The 18006-nt window shown below is 37.0% G+C and overlaps 1 protein-coding gene across 1 annotated transcript in view; it reads left to right on the top strand.

Annotated features, from left to right (window-relative positions):
* LOC128027374 (copper-transporting ATPase 1) overlaps nt 1-18006 on the top strand; it is a 42939-nt gene that overhangs the window by 20379 nt on the left and 4554 nt on the right. Inside the window, exons 3-18 of the mRNA XM_052614941.1 lie at nt 693-1026; nt 1973-2572; nt 5227-5445; nt 6633-6796; nt 6870-7031; nt 7531-7607; nt 8456-8678; nt 11728-11961; nt 12031-12122; nt 12218-12345; nt 13133-13287; nt 14580-14714; nt 15490-15684; nt 15749-15931; nt 16665-16845; nt 16952-17098. Coding sequence (XP_052470901.1) covers nt 693-1026; nt 1973-2572; nt 5227-5445; nt 6633-6796; nt 6870-7031; nt 7531-7607; nt 8456-8678; nt 11728-11961; nt 12031-12122; nt 12218-12345; nt 13133-13287; nt 14580-14714; nt 15490-15684; nt 15749-15931; nt 16665-16845; nt 16952-17098 — 3229 coding nt within the window. The remainder of the gene's footprint in view (nt 1-692; nt 1027-1972; nt 2573-5226; nt 5446-6632; nt 6797-6869; nt 7032-7530; nt 7608-8455; nt 8679-11727; nt 11962-12030; nt 12123-12217; nt 12346-13132; nt 13288-14579; nt 14715-15489; nt 15685-15748; nt 15932-16664; nt 16846-16951; nt 17099-18006) is intronic.

Here is an 18006-nt window from a genome sequence, read left to right as displayed (position 1 = left end):
CCTTTAAAAAGTCGTCTGGTGGTAAAACTATTGACCAGTACGGTCAAATACAAAAGCTTTGTTACACACAGAAACAAACAGAAGTCAATGGACTCAACACAAAGAAGAGGCTATAGACCTAAAACTGTGCTGATTGTGTGGAAACAAACTGGTTTGGATTTCAGGGTTTAAAGGTCATATGATTCAGATTCCTAAAAATATTAAGGAGTAAAAACTGTTTCCAGCACTGATAATAAATCAGCATATTATAATGATTTCTGGAGGACCACGTGACACAAGACTGGCGTTATGAAGCTAAAAATTCAGCAGCGCATCACTGAAATAAATGTTATTTTAAAGTATATTAAAATAGAAAATAGTTATTTTAAATTGTAAAAATATTTCACATTATTACAGTTTTTCCTGTATTTCTGATCAAATAAATGCAGCCCTGATGAGCAGAAGAAACTTCTTTTAAAAAAAATATTTTAAATGGTTGGAATTTTTGACTAAATGTGGGTTAAAACTAGAAATGTAACATAAAAACGTGTTTGACAGAAGTCCTGTGGATTTTCAGCATCATTACAAGCAAAACTTAAAGCCTATAACCAGGCATCTCTGGTTACTGGAACAATGCTGCTCTACGAATCACTGTAAGGCTTTTATTGTGGCTTAATCTGCACATTATGAGCTTTTTCTTCTCTGTTCCACAGGTGTCTCTGGAGCAGAGGAACGTAACGGTGACGTATGAACACACTCGGCACAGTCCAGAATCCTTAGCAGAAGCCATTGAAGACATGGGCTTTGAGTGCAGTCTTATTAATGCTTCAGTCCGAACAGAAAGCCCAGTCTTCAGCACAGACTCGGTCCAGCGGCTCGGGGACGTGATGAGCTGCTTGGCTCCTGAAGCACAGGAAGGGTCGAGTCCTCGCTCCTCCGGAGGAGTCCAAGCGGTGAAAATACGTGTCGAAGGAATGGTTTGTCTGTCCTGCACTACAACCATAGAGGGCAAGATCGGGAAGTTAAAAGGCATTGAGAAGATCAAAGGTATCATGTGACTTTTGCCTTTGCTTCATTAAAACAATCTCCAGTGAACTTTAACATTTAATCCCGTCACGCGTTGGGAAGTTTATGAGGTAAAATCAACTTTAAGACCCGAGAGAACAGGTTTAGGAAAAAGTTAGCTTTTGTGGATGTCCTAACATTGTTTAGAGCATTAAAAATTATGTAAATAAATAAATATAATTAATTCATAAGTTATACTGTGTCCTCGGTAGAGGACATTGATACTCAATTTCTTTAAAAGTAATAATAATAATAATAAAAAGACATGAATGAACATGCATAGGCAAAAACAATAGATTTGATTAATAAAAAAAAAACAGAAACACACATACATATATTTTATTATCCAAAAGAATTATAATTTTTTTTTGCTTTAAAAAAAAAAAGTTATATATAATTTTTTTTTTTTTTACTCAAAGATTTATTTTTTGTTTGCTTTTTTGAGCAAAAAAAAAAATAATTGTTAAAATATTTTTTTGCTTAAAATTATAATTAAAAAATATATTTTTTTGTTTGCTTTTTAAGCAAAAAAAAAAAAGTGTGTGTGTATGTATCTATCTTTTTTTTTTTTTTGGACAAATTTTCATTTGCATTTCATGTATTGCTCTTTCACCAATTTGCACACTGTGAACTCATACAGATGGTTTAATTTACCTCATCTAGTGTACTGATTTATTACAGGCTATTAAATATTTTAATTAATATCAAAGACTTAGAAATGCGCACTCTCTGTCTACATTATGACAAATGGCAAAGACAAACAAAAAATATTTCAACAGTAAAATTTCTTATAGTAATACCAAATTATTACGATATTGCATGTTGATGTAGTCACAGTTATTATTTATTGACCTTAATGCGGCCTCGTCTTAGTCAAGGGAAAAATTAACTCTAGAACTTATTTTTGGTTTTTTCTGTGCTTCTTCAGTCTCTCTCGAGTCCCAGGAGGCCGCTGTCCTCTACCAGCCTCGCGTCATCACGCTGGATGAGATCGTGAACCAAATCGAGGTGTCTGGTTTCAAAGCCATTGTTAAATCCAAGCCTCGTCAGTTAAAGCTTTCAGCAAGTGAAGTCGAGCGCCTGCTCAGCGCTCACAAACAGACAGAGGAGAAGCTTTCAGAGCCGTCCACAGACTCCAGCATCACTACAGTGATTCAGGTCACACAAGAACACACACAGAACACACAAGCTACGATTGAACACAACCCAAAACAGACCTCAGCGCTGGAGCTACAGAAGGCCATCGAAGCCCTTCCTCCAGGGGACTTTAAAGCTGTCCTCCCAGCTTCCCCGGAGCCAGGCTTCCTCCAGCCGCTGGGATCAGTCGCAGAGATCCACATCGAGGGCATGACCTGTGGCTCCTGTGTCCAGTCCATCGAGGGCCTGATCTCCCAGAAGAGAGGAGTGAGATCCGCCCAAGTGTCACTGGCCAATCATCAGGGAACCTTTGAGTTTGACCCTTTAGTGACCACTTCTGAGGAGCTGAGGGCCGCTATAGAGGACATGGGCTTCGACGCTTTTCTCCCTGGTAAGTGCTTCTTCTGTTGGTCTTCAAATCGCGCAAATTGGAATAGCAAACATTTTATAAACCAGTCGAAAGTCGTTGACTTATATTTGTAGCAATAGGCAAAAAAAAAAAAAAAAAAAACACTGTATAGGTTAAAAAAAAAAATGATAATAAGGGTATTAAATAAAGATCATGTTCCATGAATATATTTAGTACATTTCCTACCTTAAATATATCAAAACTTAGTTTTTAATTAGTAATATGCATGGCTAAGAACTTAATTTGGACAACTTTGTTGAGTTGGGAACGAGAACCATTTGAATCAGTTCAGGAGTTCGGAGCGGGATCGCGAATCATTTGAGTCAGTTGGGGAGTTCAAAGCGGGTTCGCGAATCATTTGAATCAGTTCGGGAGTTCGGAGCGGGATCGCGAATCATTTGAGTCAGTTTGGAGATCGCGAATCATTTGAATCAGTTCGGGAGTTCAGAGCGGGATCGCGAATCATTTGAGTCAGTTTGGAGATCGCGAATCATTTGAGTCAGTTCGGGAGTTCAAAGCGGGTTCGCGAATCATTTGAATCAGTTCGGGAGTTCGGAGCGGGATCGCGAATCATTTGAGTCAGTTTGGAGATCGCGAATCATTTGAATCAGTTCGGGAGTTCAGAGCGGGATCGCGAATCATTTGATTCAGTTCAGTATTTCGGAGCGGGATCGTGAATCATTTGAGTCAGTTAGGGAGTTCAAAGCGGAATCGCGAATCATTTGAATCAGTTCGGGAGTTCGGAGCGGGATCGCGAATCATTTGAGTCAGTTTGGGGATCGCGAATCATTTGAATCAGTTTAGTAGTTCGGAGCGGGATCGTGAATCATTTGAGTCAGTTTGGGGATCGCGAATCATTTGAATCAGTTCAGGAGTTCAAAAAAATGTATGTATGTATGTTTCTCGAAATTGATTCTGAATAATTCAGATTGCTTTCATTTATTTATTTCAAAATGTTTTGTTATGTTGTACATTGTTGATAGTTTTCATACTTAAGCTGTGAAAGGAACATTTTAAAGGGCTCAACACAACAGCTTTAGTTTTTGATTCTGAATATATTATTCAGTTGTTTTGTTATTTATTTCAGAAATCCTTGTGATATACAATATTCAGTTTGTGCTGGTCTGACTTAATCAAAATAGTGTTAAAAATTACTTTCTGTTTTACTTTGTGTTTGTATAGACCATAACGCATAAAAAAGCGCATAAGTGGGTAAAAGAAGTAACTAAAAGGTTACTTTTAACAGTAATGCATTACTTTTTGGTGTAAGTAATCAACAAAGTAATTGATTTACATTTTGAAATTAAGTAACCGGTAACTGTAACTAGTTACTATTTCTTAGTATTTACTAGTTTCTTAGTCGCCCCAAAATAACAATTTTAACAAATGTTTAACACCATATCTGACTGGTTCCAAAAACAAGGTTATTGTGTCCTGGTCATATTTCACCACTCCATAAAAAGAACGAAAACAATAAATGATGTTTTGCATTAAGACAATGAAGTTAGCTTTGGGCGATTGGGATTTTCTGGCTCTGTGACAGTATTGTTGTGACAAAAGCACATTTCCGTCGTAATTCTCAACTGCATTGTCATGTGTCCGGATGATTTATTTATTTATAGAATACAGAAATGCAAGTCATCATGACTCAATGTAATATAAAAAGCAACCATGATGTTTAAATGAAGAGTTTGGTTCCAAAACGCAATAAACCCATTCTGAATAATCTGAGTAAAAATGTGTTTTCGGTACAAAGAACAAGGCTAGATGAAAACCACTATTTTCTGTTTCAAACTTTCACATTGTATCTTTATGTTCTAATAACATAAATTCATATTCAGATTTAGTTTTTCAAAGAGTTATTTGAAAAAAATATTTTTCCCACAAAATGCAATAAATCCATAATATTTTTTTTTTTTTTCAAAATATAAGAAATCCATTGAATCAATATGAAAGTTATTTTTCATATAGAAACTGTTGTTAAAATACACAGTTAGAACATAGTAAGTTGATCCACAACTTCAAAACATGACCTAATAATAAAAAAAAAAAAAAAAAAAATTGTCTTTTCAATACTGACAAAATACAATACTGATTTTGGCGTAACTCAAAAAAAAAAAAAAAAAGGCCTTTATCCTGTTTTGGAACCAAACTCTTCTTTCTCAGTATTCTATTATAATTTTTTTTGCTTCGCAGTAATGAGAATTTGTAACAATGTCACAGTCTTAATAATAGGCCTTTTGTAGATTAGTGTGTGTGTGTGTGTGTGTGTAATTTTTTCTTTCTTTTTTTTGTGTGTGTGTGTGTGTGTGTGTGTGTGTGTGTGTGTGTGTGTGTGTGTGTGTGGGTAAAATATGAACCAGATATGTTTTTACTAGATTTTGTGAGATTCACCTAACAACCACATCTGTCTCGTTCTGTAAACATTCGATATAATATTACTTTAGAGTAGCACAGTTTATTTGAATTAAACTAAAAGGATTGAACAAATTAAAAAGTTCAAAAGCTTGTTGTTTTTTTCAGGTCGTTGCTTTGGAGTGCATATTGGTCAAATCCAAAAAGCTCAGCAGCAGTGCCCTACATTGTCTTTTCCACTGAAACCAGTCTGTTTTAACCTTGTCCCGTCATGTTTTCAGAGACAAATTCATTGGTGACTTCAGTGGTGAGAAGCCCATCGCCGCCAGCGCCGTCTGTCTGGGGCTCGTCGTTATCTCCGGTCCGGTCAGCCGTGAAAAAGACTGAAGCAGAGAGTGACGCTGAAACAAACACCGTCTCCAAATGTTTTATCCAGATTGGTGGAATGACCTGTGCCTCCTGCGTGGCCAACATCGAGAGGAACCTGAAGAACGAGCACGGTATCCCCAATCAACCTCGTTTTAAACTGACTCTTAAATGTACCGTATTGATATAAAAAAGCAAAAAGGAAGAATATATGATATCAACATCATAAAATGCATGAAACATGACATTGCACCAGGGTTTCCTAAACTGGGCTTAATGTAAGAACTGCAGAGGGTTTGTGAGTTAATAAAAAGCAAGTACTTAAATATTTTTAATAATATTAAGTACTAATAAGTACTTAATAAATATTTTATTTGTTTAGCTGAATGTCACTGACCCTCATTGTGAATATTAGAAAGGAATATTAAAAGAGAAAAAATAATTAGAGAGAGTTAATGAATTATTAATAATTTATTACTGTTGTGTGAATAATATCATGTAATCCATTAAAATGTATATCTAATTTGATTATGAGCATTATAAGATGTAATTACTCTAATTAAAAGTACTTCATTTTTGTAATCTGATTATTTAATCCAGATTATATGTTCAGGACTCATATTTATTGAAAGGAGAAAAGAAACCAGTCTGAGACTTGTGTAAGAATTTTTTGAGTGTAAATGTATTTTAATAGAATGTTTTTCGATATAATTCAGAATAAAAAGTCTCTCCTGGAAGTATTTTTTTTATTTTTATCGCTGATTAAACTGAAAGATTGTATATGATTTTTATCAGTACTATTGTTGTTTCTCTTATATATTTTCTTTTTTACGAAACGAATGAATAAATAAAATACAATAATAAATAAACAAGAATAAAATAAACAAATAAATAAAATAAGAAGCAAACAAATAAATAAAATAATAAATGAATGAACAAATTGTATTTTACTAATATTTAAATTTTATAATATTTTATTATAATATTATATTTGATAAATAATAATATAAAATAATAAATTAATTAATATAACACCATTATATAAATATTATAATAAAAAAAAAGTATATATATATATATATATATATATATATATATATATATATATATATATATATATATATTTAGCCAGCACTGGTAATCCCAGATCTTTATAAAATAAAATCAAGAATATAATTGCATTGTATTAAATCGTAGTGATGGTGTCTAAAATTGATTAATCAGTACATCTGTTACGAATCTCATATTAATAGGTTTGTATACTTAAAACAAAAGCCAGAAACGTGTGTATTTAGTGTGGCATGGTGTATTCTTCCCCCAGGTGTTCACTCAGTCTTGGTTGCATTGATGGCTGGTAAAGCCGAGGTTCGCTACAGCCCCTCGATCATCGATCCTCAGAGAATAGCAGAGTTTATCCGAGAGCTCGGCTTCACGGCGTCAGTGATGGAGGATTACGACGGCTCTGACGGGACCCTGGAGCTTGTGGTTAGCTGTTGTTGATTTGTGACCCATTTTCTTATCAGGACAAGATTGAGGATGACGTGTCTGTGTTTAACAGGTCAGAGGGATGACATGTGCCTCCTGCGTTCACAAAATCGAGTCTAACCTGACGAAGCAGAAGGGCGTCCTCTATGCTTCAGTTGCATTGGCAACTAATAAAGCCCACATCAGATACGACCCAGAAGTGACCGGCCCGAGAGACGTGATCCGATGGATAGAGGTGAAATCACTTTCACAGATAAATGTGACCCTGGAGCACAAAACCAGTCTGTGGGGTGTATTTGTAGCAATAGCCAAAAAAAACATGGTATGGGTCAGAATTATACATTTGTCTTTTATGCCAAAAATCATTAGGATATTAAGTAAAGATCATGTTCCATGAAGATATTTTGTACATTTTCTACCGTAAATATATAAAAACTTAATTTTTGATTATCAATATGCATCGCTAAGAACTTCATTTGAACAACTTTAAAGACGATTTTCTCTATATATTGATGTTTTTGCACGCTCAGATTCCAGATTTTCAAATAGTTGTATCTCAGACAAATATTGTCATATCCTAACATAAAACTTCATCAATGGAAATCTTATTTATTCAGCTTTTACGTGATGTATAGTTCTCAATTTAAAAAAAGTGACCCTTATGACTGGTCTTGTGTTTCAGCCACTTATTAAGTTGTGTTTCAGTTCATTATGTTCCCTTTTCTGATGGACAGAGCTTGGGATTTACAGCGTCTCTGGTGAAGAAAGATGGTCCTGGGAGTCACTTGGATCACAGCCGTGAGATCCGACAGTAAGTACACGAGCGAATAAGAGCAATGGGTTTCTGGAAGGAGTTTTTAAAACTATTTTAACATATTTTTGCAAATGATGTTTCCAGAGGAATTCACCCAAAAATAGAAAAAAGCATCCTCATGTCATTCCTTTTTTTAATCTTCGGATAAGATGTTTCTGATGAAATCCGAGAGCTTTCTGACCCTTCATAGACAGCAAAGGAACTGCCACAGTCAAGGCACAGAAAGATAGTAAAGACATCACAATAAATAGTCCATGAAACATCATTGGTTCAGTGCTACAAGAATACTTTTTCTGCGCAAAGAAAAATGAAAAAACATCCAATTGAGGTTGAACCACTGATGTCTCATGGACTATTTTAACAATGTCCTTACTATCTTTCTGTGTACGTACATTAAGTAGTAATGTAATAAAACGGTGATATTTATAGGTTAAATTCTGTACACCTTATCGATGAAGCATATTGCACAGGCAAGCAGATGAACCCAGAACATAAACGCTGTGTGCAAAGTTTAATATTAAATGTTTACCCATAGAAAACCATTATAAAGAAGACGTTAAGCACATTGCATTCATTTCCGGTAAAATTTTCTTGCCTGTATAAAGCATGCATAATCAATAAGGTGTGTACTGAATTTGATCTTTTAATATCACTGTTTTAAACGCACTTTTAATTAGATTTTTAAAAGCTTTGCTTCTTTTTGCTTGAGCGATGCATGTGTTTTGCGAGGTGCTGCAGAAGACACAACTCCTGATAGAAAAACAATGGAAAAGTAGTCTCGCAGCAGTCTAGTTGCTCACAGGGTTGTAGGTCAGAGCTAATGCTGGCGTCCTGTTTCCTCCCAGGTGGAAAAGATCGTTCCTCATCAGCTTGTTTTTCTGCGTGCCTGTCATGGGCATGATGATCTACATGATAATCGTTGATCACCATATCGAGATGTCCCACCACCACAACGCCTCGGCCGAAGACAGAGAGAAGTACCACTCCGCCATGTTCCTGGAGAAACAGCTGCTGCCGGGCCTCTCCATCATGAACCTGATCTCGTTTCTCTTCTGTGTCCCCGTTCAGGTTGCCAGCTTGTGGCTCATTAATGCACTTTCTAAGTTTAAATTCCTTTTATAAAGCCCAGAGTTCCGCTCCTTGATTCTGATTGGCTGAGCCGAGTTCAAAGCTGTTCTAAATAAGGCTACAAAGTAGGGCTGTAGTACTCGAGTCCGGACTCGAGACATTTTTCTGTCGTCTCGGACTTGTCTCGGACTCGTTGAATTTGCACTCGGACTTGGCCATTGGACTCGCCAAGTCTTCTAGTTGGTCTCGACCGAGTCCAGCAAAAAAAAAAAAAAAAAAATTTCTCCTTCAAACCAAAACCACATTTGCATGATGTCGCGACTGAAAACGTTTGGAAAACGCTAGGCGCGCCGCTCTCTTTATTTCCGAAGCACTGTGTAGCCTGCGCTTGCGCTCCAGTGGCGTCTGCTGTTGCTGGGCAACCATGACCCGCTCTCCATGATGACGCAGAAGTTTCAGCAAAAAATAAATGGAATTCCAGCACTTAAAATCACTTGCAGTAGCTCTGCTAATAGATTCATTTAAAAAATGGCTATCCTTGTACAACTATGATCATCTGTTTCTCCATCTTAGCTTTCAGTATTGTTCCGGGAAAAGATGTGCATGACCAGTGGTGCACTTACTGCGACCTGAAAAGTTTAGATGTTTCTAATTTAATTTTCTACCTGTTAGATTGTGTTTTATTTACGTCTGCACCTAGATAGCCTTTTTTTTAATCAATAAACGCGTATTAATGTATAGCCTTATGCAACAATTACATATGTAAATTTTAAAAACTTTATATATGACATGACATATTTACATTTTCATGTAACGGCCAGTATTTGTATCTGTAACAATCACACAATTTTTCCTGTCTGCATTCGAATACAACATCGTACAGTTACTTGATAAGACTGTTATGACTTTTTATATATTTTTTCGTAGTTATCACTGAACAAGTATGTCGTGTTAAACTGAAATAATTATTAATTTCTAAAATAATATTTATCATGCAAGCAGAGAGTCATGACAAACGGTTAGTGATCATTTGAACACGACTGAATCCATTCAATGCACACATTCTCATTACGCAGAACACTTTAAGCGAGTCTTAATGTTAATGAACTTCACTAAACAGATGTGTGTGTTCGGCGCAAACCAGCCAAAGGGAAAGATGCAAACATGTAGGACAAGTAGACAATGTATCCGTATCGAAGCTGATTATTAGCTTACTCTTGAGAGAGAACTGGTTTGGTTTTTGAGAGACTGAGACGCGCAGCGCGGCTGTTTGATTGGTGAGCGCGCTGTGCTTATTCCATTCATTCGTATCATATGGTAGCCTAAGCTTTCAATATTTGCCTTTTAAATATATACAAATAATATAACGTGTAGCTATGATGTATTATTATAGGTAAAATTACTCTTGCACTGATTTCTGAGAGATGCACAGAGAGGCGACAACAATGCGGTGTTTGATTTGCTCTCTTTTCACTCATAAAGTTTAAATTCATTCACTTCTGGTGCTGATGCCCTGGCTCACCTGTTATCTAGCAAACACCAGACTGTGTCAGCTTCAGCCGAGTATTCAGGCAGAATTATACCTTGAGCGTTATTCGTTTTTTAAGCCATTATCCGTGCCATTCCGAATAAGGTATTCGGCTTCAGGCACAACCCTAATTATTACATTACATATTTTATTTTTACATGCAACATAGATAAGGTCATATAGTAACAGCTCCACGCAATATTGTAATTCTAAAATTCACGTCGTACTTGCACTTTGTATGCATTATGGTTAATGCATGCTGGAGTAGTCAATTGTTTCCGACAGCGCTCGACTAGTCTATGCAAGCACTAGCACAGTAGGACAAAAATTTTGCTCTATTTATGTGCGCATGTCCAGTAGAGCCAAACGTATCCATTCTAGCCTTGCTGCGCGCATTTGTCATATCCCGAGCTTTGCGTGTGTCTGTGCACTGTGCCAATTAGGCATAGTCATATACATTTTTGACCACAGATATAATGTCAACAAAAAATAAAGTACATAAAAATTATTTGACCTTACAGTTCCAAACTTTGTTTGTTTATCCAAGTTTAGCTCCCAGGGTCGGACTGGGGGTAAAACCAGTACTCATTAGCATGGCCCCAAAGGAAGAGAGGGCCCTTGAAAAGTATGAATCTGAAATATATTTTATTTTACCTGGATATTTTCATGGGTGGGGGCCATGGGGGCCCATCAGGACTGCCTATGCATAGAGCCCAGGATCTTGTTTAACGCCCCTGTTAGCTTTAACCCTAATTATACACACTTGAACCTAATCAAGCTCTTACTAGACACACTAATCTTCCAGGTGTTTTAAGGCCAGTTGGAGCTAAACTTTTCAGGACATTGGCCATCCAGGATGTAGTTTGGAGACCCCTGTCCTACAGAGTTGTTACTTTGCACATGCTTTTTGATCATTACAAATAATAATGTAAAATGATTTTCTTAGAATAGGAGATATGCTTTCTCTCGCATCACAAACATTATCAGTAGTTTAGTATGTGGTCTTGAAGAGGACCCTTTTTTCTTTCATTTGGACTCGGTCTTGGACTTGGACTCGAAACTTTTGGACTTGGACTTGACTTGGACTCGAACCTCTTTGGACTCGGTCTTGACTCGGTCTCGACTAGTCCTGGACTTGGACTTGACTTGGACTCGACAAAGCTGGACTTGACTACAGCTCTACTACAAAGTAACAAACTCCTTTGTTTACGTTTGTGTGTTGCTCGGCAACCACTTTGTTGCAACCACAACTGATTCCAAGGAGCTTCGTTGTTTACACTGTTTTTATTAATATCATTACACTTTATTTGCTCTGTTTTATGTTGTGAAGCCTTACTATGTGTATGGAATAAGTGTTTTATAACTGTAAAATAGTTGTGTTTTAAATATAAATATAAAATAGCTGTTATAAATGCACTGTAAACCAAGGCTTCTTGAGGCTTTAGTTGACTGAAAACATGGCAAAACTTTGGTAAATGCTTTGTATTTAGTAACCACACTGGTTTTGTCTGTTTTATTTAGTTTATCGGTGGCCGGTATTTCTACTGTCAAGCCTATAAAGCCGTCAAGCACAGGACGGCCAATATGGATGTGCTGATTGTTCTGGCCACAACGATTGCATTCACATACTCCGTGGTGATAATCCTGGTTGCCATGATCGAAGCAGCCAAAGTGAACCCCATCACGTTTTTCGATACTCCACCCATGCTGTTTGTCTTCATCTCGCTGGGCAGGTGGCTGGAGCAGATAGCAAAGGTGAGAAAGCTAGTCGCTTGCTAGCGTGTTGTTATATCTCTTCATGTGTTGCATTGTGTTTAATCGCAGAGTAAGACGTCGGAGGCTCTGTCCAAGCTGATGTCTTTACAGGCCACAGAGGCCACTGTTGTTACACTGAAGGAAGACATGTCTGTGTTAAGGTCTGTGAATCTCTGTGCTGTTTAATTTGGATTTCCTATCAAACAGAAAGCCCAGCTGACTGCGTGCCTCATGTATGATCTCGTGTGTCTCTCAGCGAGGAGCAGGTGGATGTGGAGCTGGTTCAGAGAGGAGACGTTGTGAAGGTTGTGCCCGGAGGGAAGTTTCCAGTCGATGGCCGAGTGATCGAAGGACACTCGATGGCAGACGAGTCTCTCATTACAGGTTCGAGAGGGCACTTTCTCTTCACTGACATGAGTTTAATCAAACAGGATAGTTGTGGTGTACACTAGGGATTCACAATGAATGATATGTTAACCATGATCACGATTTCTGCTTCTCTCATGCATAATCATCTGCTTATTGTTCCTGAAAATGTTCAATTTGCCACTTGCGTGATCTTGCATTGGTAACAAACCTCTACAAGCATTCTGTCACGGTTGCCAGATGTCAAGAGTTTAAATCCCCCAATAAGTTTTTTTTTTCTTGAATCAATATATTTTCTGCCCATTGGCAAACTTAATATTCCCAACCTGGCAACCATGATCACACACTGAACAGTAAATGGGGGCCTTGGAGTCGAAAAGGTTCAGGGAACCAGGTTAGGGCTATGATAATGATAATATCATAATTGTTGTTTTAATCATATGCGAGCTGATAATATGGAGTGTGTCACTCACTTTGCCAAAAACACGTCTTGAGAATCCAAAAGCATTCATTGTGTGATGAAGCCTGTTAGAAAACAGTTAAAATAACTCTATAATTCAAGTTATGAAAGCAAAAAAATATCGCTGTAGGAGTTTTTTTATTATTATTGGTTATAGAGTTAAATAATATCACAAGCAACCGCTTCATCAACAGCTTAACATCAGTACAAGAAGTAAATATTGAGTGAGTCACATTTTAGACACAATATTGTCCTTTTTTTCTGTTTGGCCAATGGAAATGGTTTCAATCTACGCTGGAGCGGGACATTAGTGCGTCTCAGTGAATCCGGTGTCCTGTGCTGTAGGTGAAGCCATGCCCGTGACGAAGAGGTCGGGGAGCACCGTGATCGCGGGCTCCATCAATCAGAACGGCTCTCTGCTGATCGAAGCCACTCACGTGGGCACAGACACCACGCTCTCGCAGATCGTCAGACTGGTGGAGGAGGCGCAGACCTCGAAGGTGCGTCTGTCATCATAACATCGCTTTCAAAAATCACCACACCTTTGTTTATTCATTTGGAGGCCTGAGATAGTAGTTCTGCCAGTTTATGCTTTTGCTTTGACATTTAGTCATTTAGCAGATGCTTTTATCCAAAGTGACTTACAAATGAGGAAGCAACAAGAGAGCAATGATATACATTATATGATATATGATGATATGATATATCCGTTAGCTTAGCCTTTTTAAATAACATAATAAAGAAAGAGACAAAGAATAGAGCAAGCTAGTGTTAGAGGTCTTTTTGCTTTTGTTGATTGTGTAATAAATGAAGAGAAAACGGATACAATACAAAAAGATTAGAAAGCTAGTGTTATTATAATTATTATTTTAAAAAAAATTAAGAAAACAATCCACAAATTAGAGTGCAGATCTAAAAGGAACACGTTTTTTTATTTAAAAAAAAATTTATTGTATAATATATTAATTATTGTTATTAATTATATCATTCTTTTTATTTTCTAATTAATTTCCAATTTATGAGAAAATCTGAATATGTTACAACATAAACTAGTTAATAATTCATAAAAAATAGATGGAATATCTAATAATAAAAGAGTTAAGAGTTCGAACACAGATACTCATTCTTTAGCATTAAACTGAAGATAAAATAATAATAATAATAAAAATAAAAAATAAACATCAAAACAATTAAATAAAGCAGATGGATCTATGAATATTTTGTAGTAAAAAAAAGTCTAATAATATAAAATTTGTTTTAAAAATAATAAGTAAATAAATAAAACTCTTTACTATCTGGTATAAAAAAACTGTAGAGAAATTCATACATTTTAGTCATATGTGAATTTTTATTTGTTTATTTTTTGGTTTTAGGATAATGACTTTTAAAATATATAATTTACTCAGTCTGTACCTGGTAAAATATTTTAAATGTGACATATAAGCTGAAAAATGCATTTTCATTACAAGTTAGAATCAAATTAGATGATTACTTTTCAAGTCTAGAACTCATTTAAAATTTGTATTTTTTTATATATATTAAGGTTTTTCTAGTTTTCTCTGTTGAATGACGAATTACAATAAAAATATTTGGATTTTGTTTATTTGTTTTATCAATTTCTTTTATTTTAGCGTAGCTTTGATTTATTTTTACAAAATTTCACGAGGAAGCTTGTCGAGAAGCATTGCTTTAAATCCAAACAAACGTGAATATTTGACCGTCAGTGCATCCTGTAGCTCTCTCTTTATGTCTAACCTCACCATTGATCTTCACAAAACCTTTCCCATCTCAGGCTCCCATCCAGCAGTTAGCGGATAAGATCAGCGGATACTTCGTCCCGTTCATCGTTGCCGTGTCCTTCCTGACTCTCGTAGCCTGGATTCTGATCGGCTTTGTGAACTTTCCTCTTGTGGAGAAGCATCTCCCCGTGAGTGAAGATTTGTCCAACTATTTTTTCTCTTGAATTCACTCGCTCAAGGTTAGGTCAAGTTTCAGTAACCTTTGCATGTGAACATTAGTTTAATTTCAGAAGAGCAGGAAAAATCCTGTTACCCGTTATATGAAAATATTCATAGGGTTTTAAAGGGATAGTTTCTCCCCGAAATGAAAATGTGCTGTTATTTCACTCACTCTCAGGTCATCCAAATGACTTCAGTAGAACGGTAAAGAAGATCTTTGGCTAAAACTTTGTGCTGATATCCACATGCATGAACCGAACACTGAGTGAAAGTTTTAATGGTTTCTCTTTGTTTATGGTGAGCTGATGAAGACTTCACTTTATATGCTTTAGACACGTAAAACATCCAAATTTCACATCTTTATTGGGTGCTTTAATAATTTAACTGCATATGCATTACATCATTGTATGATTACACTAATAAACTAGTGATTTTGACCTCTTAATTGTTCAGCTTCTTGCACATACTGATCAATTCTCTTCATAAGACCGCGATAAATCGTCAGGAGCCACGAGTGTTAAAGTTGTGTTCCCTTGATATATCCCTGTTTTATTCTCAAAAACGTGCATTTTATGAATCACCAAGGAGCCAATTCAACTAAAAATCTGTCCTAATCAAAAAAAACCAAAATGTATGGACCTGAAAGTGAAATAAATTACATTTTTAGGTGAACTGTCCCTTTAATGCTAGACTAGGTGTCTGCTCTTTAAAACACAATGAAATAATGAGCGTCTCTCTCTGCAGGGTTATGATAAGAGCATCTCTGAGGCCGAAGCCGTCATCCGCTTCGCCTTCCAGGCCTCCATCACGGTCCTCTGCATCGCCTGCCCGTGCTCTCTGGGTCTGGCCACCCCGACCGCGGTGATGGTGGGAACCGGTGTGGGAGCCCAGAACGGGATCCTCATCAAGGGAGGAGAGCCGTTAGAGATGGCACACGAGGTCAGAGACGACCGCTGAGTTTGTGCAAAGGAAGACCGTTTTCTAAACCGGTTCATGCTTTCAGATTCAGACTGTGGTGTTTGATAAAACGGGCACCATCACGTACGGCGCTCCTGAAGTGGTCCAGGTGAAGATGCTGACGGAGGGGAACCGGATGCCACGCTCCAAGCTGCTGGCGATCATCGGCTCTGCTGAAAATAACAGTGAACATCCGCTGGGGGCTGCCATCACCAAATACTGCAAACAGGTGCGTCTGACTTCATGGTGTGTTCTGTCTTCACTTACAAACTGTGGCGTGGTTTAAGCTAATTGAAAGGGACAGTTCACCCCCAAAATTAATATTTTGTTATTCATTTACTCTCCATTAAACCTGGATTGGTGTCTTTCAGCTGAAGAAGATATTTGGAAGAATGTTGGTGACTAAACAGTTGACGGTAGCCATTGACTTCCAATGTATTTTATTTCATACCATGGAAGTCAATGGCTACCGTCAAATGTTTGATTACTAACATTCTTCAAAATATATTTTTTTTGTGTTGAAGAGAGGTTTGGAACAATTTGGGGTAGTAAATAATGACCATTTTTTATTTTTAGTTGAACTATCACTTTAAGCAAAGTTACACATTAAATTTAAAATATAATATCGTAAATAAATGACGATGACTGTAGTGCTTCATTTAAGAAAGGTGTTTTTATGTAATTAATGCAATTTTAAAGCTATGTCTTTACTATGACAAATATCATTTTAATAAAAAAAACTTTTTCATGTCAAAAACTGCTGTCGAATGACAGATGAACATACTGACAACATTTAAATATTTTCTGGTAACACTTTACAGTAAGGTTCAGTTAATGTTAGTTAACACAAATACAGTCGTTCATTGTTAATTCATGTTAATGTACAGTGCATTAACTAATGTTAACAAGTTAACTGTGCTCTCCTGAGTCATTCAGATCCACGGTGTCTCTTCTGTGTTCAGGAGCTGGGGACGGAGGCTCTCGGCACCTGTACTGATTTCCAGGCCGTGCCGGGTTGTGGGATGAAGTGTGTGGTCAGTAACACAGAAAACCTGCTGAAGAGAGACCACGGAGACAGCGAGGAGAACCAGAACAGTGCTGTCTTGATCCAGATCAGCCACACCAGCAGTGACCAGCCGCTCAGTGAGTCACATGACCACTTCTGCAACGCCTCATTGGCTGCCAGCTCAGACTGCAGTAGAGTTGTGAAAGCTGTGAGAGTGTAATGCTCGGCTATGCTGTGTTTCAGCTGTCGTCCAGATGTCCTCGTTCACGGTGCTGATAGGGAACAGAGAGTGGATGAGGAGGAACGCGCTGCAGGTGCGAGCAGACGTGGATGAAGCCATGACGGAGCACGAGAAGAGAGGACGCACTGCGGTGCTGGTGGCTGTGGACCGTGAGTGAGACACTTTCATCACTAGGAGTTTCCATGTGAGGAACTGTAGAAGTCATGCAAAGATTTGTTTATGTGTGTGTGTGTGTGTGTGTGTGTGTGTGTGTCCCTGGAGCACAAAAGCAGTCTGAAGTCTCTTGGGTTTATTTGTAGAATCAAAATTATCTATTTTTCTTTAATGCTGAAAATCATTAGGATATTAAATAAAGATCATTTTCCATTTTGTAAATTTCCTACCATAGATATATCAAAACTTTTGAATAACTTCTAAGGTGATTTTCTCAATATTTCTATTTATTTATTTTTTTTGACACCATCAGATTCCTGATTTTCAAAAAGTTTTATATCAACCAAATATTGTCTGATCCTAACAAATTATTATTTATTCAGCGTTCAGATGATGCATGAATCTCAGTGTAGTGGTCCAGGTCACATGCATGAATGGTGCATTTAATTCGAGGGCCACCCCTGACTAAAGGTTTTTCTAGACAACTAGGAGTCGCTGATTTAAAGGGGAGATGAACTGTCTTTTTTATTATCTTTTACTGTTCTCTGAGGTCCACTTATAACATTCTCGTGACTTTTACACTCAAAAACATCAAAATCAATAAGTAATAGGCTATTTTCTATCCTAGTTTTAAGGCCGGCTCGAGAAACGCTGGTTTTTATGGGCGTGCCGCATTGAAGACTTGAAAGTAAACACCCACTTTTTAAGAAAAATAAAAAGCCCTTAAACTTTTTATGTATCTGGCAACCGCAATCAATAAAAGATTCTTTCCATAATGTAGAGAGAGCATGTATGCACGGTTGCCAGATTGGAATTATTAAGTATACTTATGGGCAGAAAAATTATTGATAAAAAAAAAAAAAAACCTGGTTTAAACTTTTGATACCTGGCAACCGCAACCATG

The sequence above is a fragment of the Carassius gibelio genome, chromosome A14, assembly GCF_023724105.1.
Source record: "Carassius gibelio isolate Cgi1373 ecotype wild population from Czech Republic chromosome A14, carGib1.2-hapl.c, whole genome shotgun sequence".
Lineage (NCBI taxonomy): Eukaryota > Metazoa > Chordata > Actinopteri > Cypriniformes > Cyprinidae > Carassius > Carassius gibelio.
The sequence above is the reverse complement of the archived record's forward strand: the minus strand, read 5'-3'. Positions and strand labels throughout refer to the sequence as shown.